The following is a 13,392-nucleotide window of genomic DNA, read 5'->3' as shown; positions in this document are numbered from 1 at the left end:
CCATGAAGGGACTGGGACAGCCAGAAACTCCTTCTTGAGTATCTTCTTCTTCTCCTTCTTCTACATGCTTCTTTTTCTTCTTTTCTTCTCTCTTCTTCTTCTTTTCTTCTCTCCTCTTCTTCTTCTTACCTTCAACATTCGGGACTTCACATTCTACATCTGCTTCAGATGTAGATAATCTCTTTAATACAATGCCCTTGCCAAAACCACTGGCATTTTCCAACTTAATTCTTTCAGAAATAAGAACATTATTCCAAACAGAAGTTAGCGGAAAGGAACGTGGCCTCAAATCAACCCCACGTTGCAACCGATCAAAATAACATATCTACAATAAAAAAATGAGAAAAACAAATTATAAGCTAATACATAAATTATTCAAAATAAATTCAAACATAAAAGAATTACCAGAATAAATGGAAGAGGGCCTGTGAAGAAATACGGATTGGAATCGTTCTTGAAAGAACGAACCGAATCAATAAGATGCTTAAAACTGAAACGACACCAATCTAACTTTGAAATTTCATTGACATTCATACAACTAAATAAAAACTTATGGTACAATGCCCTGTTCTTGTTTGAACGAATGCAAGAATTAACCACAATAACGATAAAGTTCCAAATGAACTCATCACATACATCAACTTCCAACAGATTTTTCAGCTTACAAAGCACATCCTTATCCTTCGGACTGCCAGTACTTAAACCATAAGACTTCCTCCAAGTGTTTAAAAAATTACACCAAACATCCCCACTCTTACTATCAGCTTCCAAAATTTCCTTTCCTCCACAAGGCAGACCATAAACACAATTAAAATCCTCTGCACTCAAATCAATCCGGTCATTACCAGAAAGAATGAAACAACATCTATCAGGATCAACAGAATCCACAACCTTCCCACAAAAAATTCCATTAAGTTTCCCAATATCCAAACACAAAAAACCACCAAAACCTATCCTCCTAATGGCAGCTTTATGTGTCTCTGGCATAGTTTTTACAAATTTAATAAAGGCTGTTGGACGAACCCTTTGATTCAATACTACACCAGATAAACCTTGCTCTATCGTTCTTCCACAATCATTGTTCACAGATCTAGGAGAACCAACTCCTTTCACAACCTCAAATTTATTCCTTCTCAATTTAGAAGCACCAGATACATTCACAAACTCAACATTCTTCATCTTCAACTTAGAAGAAACATCACCCTTCAAACTAACTCCAACTCTTCTTCTCTTTGCAACAGAACCAGAAACAGTATATTCATCATCTGCTTGTTCTGATGGTGTACTTGCACTGATAACAAAATCAGGATCATTAATATTATCCCGATCATCAGAAGAAGACTCATCAGCATCAGAACAACTTTCAACATCCTTGAGAGCATCTGAAGAACTTTCATCAACACGAACACAACTATTTGATGACTTCTTCTTTAAAGAATGAGATTTCTTGACAAATTTCTGTTTACTTGCTCCTTCATTATTCTTTTCAGAGACCCTTGAAACATAAAAAATAACAAAATTAACAACAATACTAAATAAACAAAATACATATATAGTTACAAACGAACTTAAAAAATGTTCCAAACGAATACATATATTGTTCAAAACGAATACATATATTGTTCAAAACGAATACATAAATAGTTCCATACAAAAACATAAATTGTTCCAGACGAATACATATATTGTTCATTAAGAATGCATATATTGTTCCATAAAAACATAAAATAGTACCTGTCGTCATCAACCTCCATATAATCAGAGTTTATAGCACGAAGTAACGCAGGATCAATAACATGATCAGGCAAAATATCTTCCCTACAAGAAGAAGCTTTCGACATTCTGATATATACTGAAAAACAAAAAAAAAAACACATATACATGTCACAAAACTAAGAAATGATAGACGCAAAAAATGAAAAAACACAATAAAATGCCGTTGAAAACCTAAAAACAACAAACAAAACAAAAACAAAATACAAAACCGAAACAAAACATATAAACAAAAAAACATAATGTACATGCATAACACAAAATCTAAAATGAACAAAGAAAACACAGAGGAACTCACCGATAACTTAAAAAATACACAAACAGAGATTCGAACCTAGCGATAAAGAAAAAAATATAGGAAATCAGAGCCATAAATATTCAACTTAAAAAAACGAAGGGAAATGAACAAACATAAAAACATAAAAACGATCAAAACAAACAAAAAAATATACAGGAACTCACCGATATATTCCAACAAACACAAAAATGCGAGACGGAACAAAGAAATCCAAACAAAAACTCAACAAAACACGATCGGAAATGTAACGGCGCAACCGCAAAAACCAGAGAAATATCAGAGAATCACCGGAGAAGAAAGAACGAGAGAAATATATGAGATTACAAATTTGCCCCTAACATAATAACTATTTATACTAAGCGCGAAAAATTACAAATATACCCCTCCGTTTTTTACACAATTACTAAAAAGCCACTGTTGTCACACAATAAGCTTTGTCACACCATAAGCAATGTGTCACACCTGATCTCTCCTCTATATATATATATATATATATATATAGAGAGATGAATTTCATCTCTAACTATTCTTAGTGCATTTTTATCAAATTGTAACAAAAAAAATTTATAAAAAATAGTTAATGCTATAAATTTTTTTTTTGTTGCGACTAGTTTCAAAGGTACTCACTCATCATCAGTTTCATTCTACCACTCTATAAATTAATAATTAATAATTTATTGATTAATTAATATCTCTATAAATTAATAAAATTTCATGATTCTAATATTATTAATTTATAAAAATTTTATTATATATGTATATGAAATTAATCCAACTTATTCGATATTAGCAATAAAATTGTTTTTGACACATATTTGCAACTTTTTTGATAGATATTTGCAACTTATCCATGCAATAAATAATATTTTCTTAACTAAATTTGACGTTGAAATTTAACTTCTTTTTTTTTTTTTCTTTTTATATGGCAAAAAATGTAATGCAGGAGTACAGGAAAGGAGTCAGTTATAAACTCAAGTGCACGATAACAGTAATGTAGGAGGCAGGATTACAATTCCCCATATATAAATCTCCAGCATTTAAAGAGACAACAATCCCCGCTCTTTTCTTTCTTCTCCATATTAGTTTCCAACTTTCTCCGCCGGATCCGGCGGGAGGTTGAGCTTACATTTTTACTGTTCTCAACCGGCCATGGCGTCGGCGATATTCGGGGATGATTTCACGGGAAGCCGGCGGAGTTTTGCTTCCGTCAGCCGCCGGAGCTTAAATGATCCTTCAGACGTATTTACTCGAAGTAGAGGAAGGGAGGAGGACGAGGAGGAGCTAGTTTGGGCCGCCATCGAACGCTTACCGACTTACGACCGGATGAGGAAGGGGATGCTGAAAGATGTCATTGATAATGGAAAAGTCGTTGAAAGAGAAGTTAATATACGAAAACTCGGTTTGCCGGATAAGAAACGGCTGATTGAGAGTATCATTAAGGATGCTGAAGAAGATAATGAAAAGTTCCTTACTAGACTCAGAAACAGAATTGACAGGTCTGTTCATTTCTTCTTTTTTTTTTTCTTCTAGAGAGAGAGAGAGATTTTGGTGTTTTTTCCTCTGAGAAATTGTTTCAATGGTGGTTTAGGGTAGGAATTAAAATTCCGCAGATTGAAGTACGGTTTGAACATTTATCAGTAAAAGGAGAAGTGCATGCTGGAAGCAGAGCTCTTCCTACTCTGTTTAATGTCACTCTAAACACGATAGAGGTGATGCTTTTTTTTCTTAGTTTCGTTTTCTCTCCTTTTTTTTTCTTTCTTCTGTGTTTTATGATAGTCCAATCGATTTGAGTGAGGACGAAGAATTTTTTTTTCCAAGTGGACTGCAGAAGAAACAGGACAGACATAGAGCAAATGTTAAGCTTTTTGGTTTCTGAGAATCCTGAATTTCAGATTATTTATTGGTTTCTTTGTCTTTTCTATTCTGGTTCTTTCGGGAGAAGATCTTACTTCTGACATCTGCGAGATAAATTATTGTTTTTATGCTAACAGATTTGATTATCCATTTACATGATTATTGATTTTGTTTTTCCTATTTTTGATTTCTCATATACTATTAGAGTATTCTTAAGCTGATTCGGCTTTCTCCATCAAACAAGAGAAGTATCCAGATTCTTAAAGATGTCAATGGAATTGTCAGGCCGTCGAGGTATTTTCAGTAACTGGACATTACATGTTTACTTTTTTGAATTCATACTTCTATAAGAAAATAATAACGCCAATGTTTTTACAGAACATAGGCAAAATTTCAAAATATTAGTCAACACCATTGATTGTATGTTAATTCAGAGACATAACAAGATGGACATCAAATAAAATCGTTTTTTTCCCCATTTGAGTCGGGTGAAATTGATCTGGTAATTTTCAGGTTGACACTACTACTTGGTCCTCCAGGTGCAGGAAAAACAACATTATTGCTAGCACTTGCTGGGAAACTTGATCAGGATCTAGAGGTATATATATCTACCATTGAATCTTACTTTACTAGTTACACCTGAATTTTTCTTATTTATCTTTGCATTATTATGTCAACAGAAATCAGGGAAAATCACCTATTGTGGTCATGAATTACATGAATTTGTTCCTCAAAGGACTTGTGCTTATATTAGTCAACATGATGTTCATTTTGGAGAGATGACAGTAAGAGAAACATTGGATTTTTCTGGACGATGCCTAGGTGTGGGGACAAGATATGAAATGCTATCAGAACTTACAAGAAGAGAAAAGGAAGGAGGAATTAAACCAGATCCTGAGATTGATGCATTCATGAAAGCAACTGCAGTATCAGGCCAAGAAACAAGTTTGGTTACAGATTATGTCCTTAAGGTTTGTTTCTGCAAATTCTTTAAGTTTCTATTTAGTGTCCACTATGATTGATTCATTTGAATCTTTATCAGATACTTGGACTGGATATTTGTGCGGATGTTTTGGTTGGGGATGAGATGCGAAGAGGTATCTCCGGAGGACAAAAGAAGCGTGTGACCACTGGTATGCTTTCTCATACACTTTCAGAAATGAAATGAGAATTATTAGTTTGTGTAATTTTATCTAGGTTTGACCACAATAAGTAATAGTTAGTAACATTTCATATCCTAAAAGCTGTTTATCATAGTGTTGTTCAACTTGAATACCAGCCTAATAGCTTTTAACTGATGCAGGAGAAATGATAGTGGGACCTGCACAAGTTCTTTTAATGGATGAAATATCAACTGGGTTGGACAGTTCTACTACTTTTCAGATTTGTAGGTTCATGAGGCAAATGGTACATATCATGGATGTAACCATGCTTATTTCTCTCCTGCAGCCAGCACCAGAGACATTTGAACTTTTTGATGATGTGATTCTACTTTCAGAAGGTCAGATTGTGTATCAAGGTCCACGTGCAAATATCCTCGATTTCTTTGAACACATGGGCTTTAAATGCCCTGAAAGAAAAGGAATTGCTGATTTTCTACAAGAAGTAACTTCTAAGAAGGATCAAGAACAATATTGGTACAAAAAAGATCAGCCTTATAGATTTATCTCAGTTCCTGAATTTGTACAAGGCTTCTACTCTTTCCACATTGGCCAACAGCTTGTGAATGACCTTTTAGTTCCTTATGATAAATCAAGAGCTCACCCTGCTGCATTGGTGACCAAAAAATATGGAATTTCGAATTGGGAACTATTCAAGGCTTGTTTCTCAAGAGAGTGGTTACTGTGTAAGCGAAACAAGCCTGTGTATATTTTCAAGACAGCCCAGATAACAATGATGTCAATAATTGCTTCCACAGTCTTTCTTAGGACAGAGATGAAAGTAGGGACAGTTGCAGATGGACAGAAATTTTTTGGAGCATTGTTTTTCAGTCTAATTAATGTGATGTTTAATGGGTTAGCAGAACTTGCATTGACAATGTTCAAACTTAACGTTTTCTTCAAGCAAAGGGATTTCTTATTCTATCCTGCTTGGGCTTTTTCATTACCTATATGGGTGCTTAGGATCCCATTATCAATCGTGGAATCAGGGATTTGGGTTATCCTGACTTACTACTCAATTGGTTTTGCTCCTTCAGCCTCCAGGTAATGGTTTAAAAGTTTTCCATCTATGGTTTCCTTTCCATGAATTTAAAGATTGTAGAAATTCCACGATGATTGGTATTGACTTTCATTGATGATTTTCTCCTTTTTTGTTTTTTTTTTCCATCAGGTTTTTCAAGCAGTTCGTGGCTTTTTTAGGCATACATCAGATGGCTCTATCCCTCTTTAGGTTCATTGCTGCCGTTGGAAGAACACCAGTTGTTGCAAACACACTCGGTACCTTTACCTTGCTTCTGGTTTTTGCGCTAGGAGGATTTGTTATTGCCAAAAGTAAGTAGTTGACTGCATCATTGAAATTAGTATTGAAACTAATTTACTACCAGGATCTGATACTGGTTTAAGAAAACTTCAATTTCTCTGTACATAAATGATTTAGTAGCACCTAATTCTGCTCTGATTACAGATGATATTGCACCTTGGATGATCTGGGGTTACTATGCTTCTCCTATGATGTATGGACAGAATGCGGTGGTCATGAATGAATTTCTAGATGAGAGATGGAGTGCAGTAAGATATTTCCTCCAGTTGATTCCTTTGAATACAGATTCTCATTTCATTAAGCGTACATATATTCTAATTATTGCCTAATACACAGCCCAATCCGGACCCCAGGATTGATGAACCTACAGTTGGCAAAGTCCTTTTGAAATCTAGAGGCTTCTTCACTGATGAATATTGGTTTTGGATTTGTGTCGGAGCACTATTTGGGTTTTCTATTCTATTCAACATTTTGTTTATAGTTGCATTGAGTTACTTGAATCGTAAGTTATAGCTGCTCAAAGTTTTTTGTACAGACAAAATATTATGATCGGGAAGTTCTTTAATCTGAAAATACAATTCTTTTCAGCTTTGGGCAGTTCAAAAGTTGTCGTTGCGGATGAAGATGAGAAAGACAACTCAAATTCTGGAAAGCACCAAGCCAAAGGTTTTTTAAGTCCTCGCTGAAACCTATGCATTTTTTCATTCAAAAAACAAACACACAGACAATATATATCAGCAAATATTAGAAATTATAGCAAAACCATCACAAAACATGACGTCTTACATACAACATAAAAATAATCAATGAATATACCTGAACGTTGATGAATAATTGCAGGTAGGCAAAGGGCAGTTAATAATTCTTCAGAAAGTATTGGTGCTGTGAGCAGTTCATCCAAAACAGGAATGATAATGCCCTTTAAACCGCTTTCACTTGCATTTAACCATCTGAATTACTATGTGACAATGCCGGCGGTAAGTCATTTTGTTACAAAATGGCTCATTTCTTATATGAACATTTAGTTGTATAAGTTGACATTTTTATCAGATTTTATGAGTGAAAGTTGAGGTGTGAGATTGGATTCCATCATAAACAGGAGATGAAGAATCAAGGGATCCAAGAAAAAGAACTTCAATTGCTACAAGATGTTAGTGGTACTTTCAGACCAGGAGTATTAACAGCACTCGTGGGTGTCAGTGGTGCTGGTAAGACTACATTAATGGATGTCTTAGCTGGACGAAAGACGAGTGGGCGTATCGAAGGAAGTATATATGTTTCCGGTTACCCAAAGAACCAAGCAACATTTGCTCGAGTTTGCGGTTACTGTGAACAAAATGACATCCATTCACCAAATGTTACTGTTTATGAATCTCTGGTGTTCTCTGCCTGGCTCCGCCTTTCTAAAGATGTTGATAATAAAACACAAAAAGTATGATGCATTCCCTTGACAATTAGTTGTATATCACTTATGAAATTGTTGTCTAATGATAATGAAGTTGTTTGTCCAGATGTTTGTTGAAGAGATTATGGAGTTGGTTGAGCTCAAGCCAATTCGAGATGTTCTTGTTGGACTTCCAGGAGTAAATGGTCTGTCAACAGAACAAAGGAAGAGGTTGACAATAGCAGTAGAGTTAGTTGCTAATCCTTCCATAATCTTCATGGATGAACCAACTTCTGGCCTTGATGCCAGAGCTGCTGCCATAGTCATGCGTACTGTAAGAAACACAGGAGACACAGGAAGAACTGTTGTATGCACAATTCACCAGCCAAGCATAGACATTTTTGAGGCTTTTGACGAGGTATTTCTATCATCTTTGTTGGATTTTGTTCTTGCTGATCTTGTATGTTTCTTTATATTTATTTTTGGGGTATTTAACTCAGTACTTTGTTGCTTGTAGCTATTGTTGATGAAAAGAGGTGGTCAAGTCATTTATGCAGGACCCCTTGGCCGCAATTCTCACAAGCTAATAGAATATTTTGAGGTCAGTATTTCACTTTTTGACTTTTTGTTGTTTGCGTTAGAGATAATACTGTATCTATCAATTTAAACTTTTGATCTTTGATATGATATCAGAGCCTTCTTAGTTTGGAGTTCATATCCTGGAGACATTTCTATTTTTCCCCAAGGGGATCTTTAGAATTACCATTGCGTAGCTTTCAATTCGCCTCCGACCATCAAACAAAACTTCAATCTTTAGTTTTATATATTATCTAACATGGGCTCTAGTGTTCAGATTCCTAATGATGTTTTGGCTCTCATATGAAGCATATATACTTGGTATTTTCAGCAATGAATTAGAATTGATGGATGCTATTCTCATGGCTTAATACAGGCTATCCCTGGAATCCCTAAGATCAAGGATGGTTCCAACCCTGCAACATGGATGCTTGACGTAACTACTCCATCAATGGAAACACAACTGCAAGTGGATTTTGCAGAAATTTATGCTAAATCTCCTCTCTATAAGTATGTCAAATCTATATATAATAATGGTAAATGGTCAAAATATTCAGTTCTGTTTACTAATTCTAAATCCTGAAATGTAGGAAAATCCAGGAACTTATTGAAGAGCTTAGCATTCCATCACCAGGTTCTAAAGATTTGTACTTCTCTTCAGAATACTCGCAACCTCTTCTCAGTCAATGCAAGGCGTGTTTTTGGAAACAACATTGGTCTTACTGGAGAAACTCTCAGTATAATGCCATACGTTTCTTCATTACAACAATTGTTGGACTTCTATTTGGTCTCATCTTTTGGGGTGCAGGGCAAAAGATGTAAGCCATGTTCTTTGTTACTTAATTTCAGTATCAATCAGCTCAGCTCAGTTCAGTAGCATTCAATTCAGTAACTTATCATTACTTATTATAATTATAATTATTTTATTATTATTATTATTATTTTTATAAGCTTTTTATTTTAATTATTGCTATTTTTAAAGGATTATATTATTATTTCAGTTTCAGTAGAATTCAGTTCAGTTTTTTTCAGTCTCAAATTCATTAGTTGTGCAAAAAGATTTGTGAGTTTGTGTTGCCTTAATCAAAACTTTTTTCTGTGAACAGATCTAAACAACAAGATCTACTAAATCTTTTGGGAGCCATTTATTCCGTAGTATTTTTCCTTGGTGCAAGCAACACTTCTGCGGTGATACCAATTGTGGATATTGAAAGAACAGTTTTTTATAGAGAAAGGGCAGCTGGAATGTATTCCGCATTGCCTTATGCATTTGCTCAGGTGCGCATATAAAAACTTTTATCTATCAACTATGTACTCAACTCATTTAAGCCAGCCAAGGAGGGTTGATATCTCTAATTGTCAAGTTTTTGGATTCAATTCCTTGCAGAGTTTAAACTTATCCCTCTTTGATAGGCAATATGTACATTTTAGGGAAAAGTAAAATAAAAATAAAACACTCATGCGGTTTTATTGATTTGCAATTAGTGTTGGTCTTCGATGACATGGTGTCACGGGGACAGATCTGAACTACGACAAATCCCCGTGTGGCGTTGAGATTTCCCTAAGCCTTCGGCCATCCAACCGATACCAAAAGAATTTTATCCTCTATACGCGTCCCGTCAATGCATATGTCGATTTCATCTCGAAAGGTCCCCTATATATTAAGCATCGCCTTAGAAAGGACATGCACTATGGACTATCTCGGAGCCCAAAGTGTCCATAGGGTTCCACCTCTAGAGAGACCTTCGTCTCTCTTTCCCTAAATCCGAATGCTCGACTCTCCTAGCCCATCACTTAAGTCAATGCCAAGAGAGTCCTTGTCCACTATAGTGTTCCTTATACTAACTCGGCGTCCACCCACAACAATAGTTGATGTGTTACATTCGTCAATCTTTGTCGAAGCCTCCTCCTAGCCTAGCCTATGCTCAGGGTTGAGTTTGCCTACGGACAACTCCCCGCTTACACATGGCACGTTGACTTCGATGATGTATCATATTGACTTGTTGATTTTACTAACGTGGCACAATAAACTATTGACTTTTAATGACATTACGTGTTAACTTGATAATATGATAAAAAAGTGTCAGTCAAATTCTTTTTTTTTTTTTTTTTTTTGCTAATGGTGTGAAACATAACCCTCTTGAGATTTTTTTTTTTTTGTCACATTTTTCTACTTACAAATCGATAAACTTTTTAAGGCAAAACCATCGTCGAAATTTGTGGTTTACTGATTCTCAGAATGGATAGACTAATCGTAGCTAAATTTTTTGAGTAAACTATTTATGCAAGCAATTTACTCATATACTTGCAGGTGGCAATAGAGGCAATTTATGTTGCAGTTCAATCTACTATCTATACGATAATTCTTTTCAGCATGATTCACTTTGATTGGACGTTTGGACATTTCTTCTGGTTCATCTACTTCATCTATACAAGCTTTGTCTACTTCACGTTATATGGCATGATGATCATATCATTGACATCAGGCCACCAAATTGCATCTATAGCCATGTCGTTCTTCATATCCTTCTGGAACTTGTTCTCAGGTTTTTTGATTCCGAGAATGGTAAGTAAATTTTTATTCCAATCTTAGTCCTGTTATCATGTTTATTTCGTATGCATTGTTCGAGTCTTAGGAGCGGCCTCTTGCCAAAAAATTGGCTGGGGAAGGCTTGCTCCCAGTACACCCTTGTGGTGGGACCCCTCCCCGGACCCTCGCTTAAGCAGGGATGCATAGTGCACTGAGCCGCCCTTTATGCATTGTTGAGATATGAGGATGAGCCTTGGTGCAATGGTAAACGTTGTTGTCGTGTGACCGAGAGGTTACGGATTCTAGTCGTGGGAGCGGCCTCTTGCGAAAAAATTGGCAGGGGAAGGCTTGCCTCCAATACACCTTTGTGGTGGGACCCCTCCCCGGACCCTCGCTTAGCCGGGACGCGTAGTGCACCGGACCGCCCTTATGCATTGTTCGAGATAATATGATCAATCTAGTGGCCTAGTCTATCCTAGAAGGTTGGGGTCAAAATCCTGATACAATCCCCATTGACAGTTTGGCGTACCATAATTTGTCTCCTATAGGAAAAAATTTAGAATGATTCAGGACCAGATTGATATCGGACCATCCAGATTGTGACACATCAGTGTAACTGTTGACATGTCACAATCTAAGTGGTCCAGAATCAGTTGGTTGCGGACCATTGTGAAACTTCTCGTTTGGTGTTGTTTGGTGCAATTTATGACTCTGATTTTAGTATATTTGACACCCTGTACTTTATGTTCTTCACAAAACTTGTCTCCGAGCGTGTGTGATACATAAAATCATATGCGAATGGTCAAATTTTGAGAAAAGTTAACGTGCAGAATGTCAAATTACTGAAACTGAATTACGTACAAGAGCTAAACTAGGATTGTCAAAAACAACATGGTTCATGTAACCCACAAAATAAACGAATTCAGATTAAGGCTTAATAAGTTTGATTTGAGTCCTAAACAAATTGATATGTTTAATCTGTAAAATAAATAGGTCATGTCATGGATTGACTTAAACTCGTTATGACTCGTATGGTTTTTTATGAGTTGATAAGTCATTTTCCTTTGTTCCTTTTTATTTGTCGCTCTTAAGAAAAATTTAAATTCCATGCTTTTAGATTTCCAATAACATTTATTGTTCTTTTGCTTATTTTACCCTGATCTCTTCATTCTATAATTATTAATAGGGATAAGTGTCAAATTTAACCTGAACGGTTTCAAACGAAGTGCAATTTAGTCATAGCGTATGAAATAGTACAAATTTAACCCTAACGTTTTCAACCAAGATCAATTTTAGTCATGCGCTGTCGAAAATTTGAAAAAGACTGTTTTGACTGACTATTATTTAACGGTCATATTGGACTTTCCAACTAAGTTTGTCGATAAATTGAAGCAGTTTCGTACATTTTTATTGGTTTTTTTGTAACTATATTAATAAAATAGTAAATATTTTATACAGTTTGACAAAATAAATTGTGGTTAACTTATATGTAGCTGTTTAGTTTTTAGAATTTTAACAGAAATTTTATGATTTTATTAGTAATACACTAAATATATTAGACCTAAATCAGTTGATCTTACTTGGAAACCTTAGGGTTAGATTTGCATCCTTTCATGTGTTAAGACTAAATTTGCTTCCTTTATTAATATCGTGAGAATTCTCAAATCCCAATACAAAAGTAATTTAGTTGTTTGTGGGTTTCATTGTTTTTGACCCATGTTCAATCAATGACTGTGAGGTCTACTTTTACCTAAAATGTATGTAACAAATTTTTTTTTTTTGTGTCAACACGTTTAAATTTCGTGTCATATCTCGCCTATCCTACCTAAACTTTATTTAACAAAAAAATTTGTGACAACTCGTTTAAATTTTGTGCCATATCTGTTATGAGATTATTTGAACTAAAAGCTTAAACTTATAGTTAGTTTTTATTATTATCTCTGACAATATCGTGTCAACCCGTTTCAACAAAATTGATATTTGGTGATTGTTAACAGGAAATACCGATATGGTGGAGGTGGTATTACTGGGGATCACCGGTGGCATGGACAATATACGGTCTAGTTTCATCTCAAGTAGGTGACAAAGACGACATAATCGAAATACCTGGAGCTGGTAATATGACAGTTAAAGCTTTCCTAAAAGAAAATATGGGATACGATCGAAACTTTCTCCCAGTTGTTGCAGTGGCTCATATAGGTTGGATTCTTGTTTTCTTATTTGTGTTTGCATACGGCATCAAGTACCTTAATTTCCAAAAGAGATGATAAAACACTAGTAAATAAATAGATACGATACGTACCAGGCTTTATTTATTTATTTATTTCTGCAAATACCATATGAAATTGTATAGTTTAGGAGAGGTACAGAAACAGAAAATCACTTTTTTTTTTTTGTTATTGTCGTTATTATTCTTTGAATTCTCGTACATTTGTTGTAAACTCGGATTTCTCATAATAATGTTCATAATCAATGAAGTAAGGAGAGGTTTGTTTA

At 35.1% G+C, this 13,392-nt stretch overlaps 1 protein-coding gene across 1 annotated transcript; it reads left to right on the top strand.

The window, feature by feature from the left end:
* Positions 1-3,017: 3,017 nt before the first annotated feature.
* On the top strand, positions 3,018-13,392 carry LOC136208695 (ABC transporter G family member 39-like). Its single transcript, XM_065999805.1, has 20 exons — positions 3,018-3,567; positions 3,660-3,780; positions 4,131-4,219; positions 4,439-4,523; positions 4,606-4,896; positions 4,968-5,058; positions 5,229-6,129; positions 6,257-6,417; positions 6,551-6,654; positions 6,743-6,908; positions 6,995-7,072; positions 7,247-7,383; positions 7,506-7,838; positions 7,918-8,208; positions 8,308-8,391; positions 8,743-8,876; positions 8,957-9,184; positions 9,473-9,644; positions 10,678-10,932; positions 12,894-13,392. Exons 1-20 carry the CDS (start codon positions 3,221-3,223, stop codon positions 13,161-13,163), a joined length of 4,338 nt encoding a protein of 1,445 aa, XP_065855877.1. The 5' UTR covers positions 3,018-3,220; the 3' UTR covers positions 13,164-13,392.

This window comes from Euphorbia lathyris, chromosome 10 (assembly GCF_963576675.1).
Source record: "Euphorbia lathyris chromosome 10, ddEupLath1.1, whole genome shotgun sequence".
NCBI classification, from domain to species: domain Eukaryota; kingdom Viridiplantae; phylum Streptophyta; class Magnoliopsida; order Malpighiales; family Euphorbiaceae; genus Euphorbia; species Euphorbia lathyris.
Note: the sequence above shows the minus strand (reverse complement) of the source record. Positions and strands in the feature narration are given on the sequence as shown.

Excerpts from the sequence above, each read along its gene's own strand:
- LOC136208695 (XM_065999805.1), top strand. The coding sequence starts at position 3,221 with ATGGCGTCGGCGATATTCGGGGATGATTTCACGGGAAGCCGGCGGAGT. Across the intron at positions 7,839-7,917 it reads TTGATAATAAAACACAAAAA|ATGTTTGTTGAAGAGATTAT; the intron begins GTATGATGCATT and ends TTGTTTGTCCAG. Across the intron at positions 8,877-8,956 it reads GCTAAATCTCCTCTCTATAA|GAAAATCCAGGAACTTATTG; the intron begins GTATGTCAAATC and ends CCTGAAATGTAG.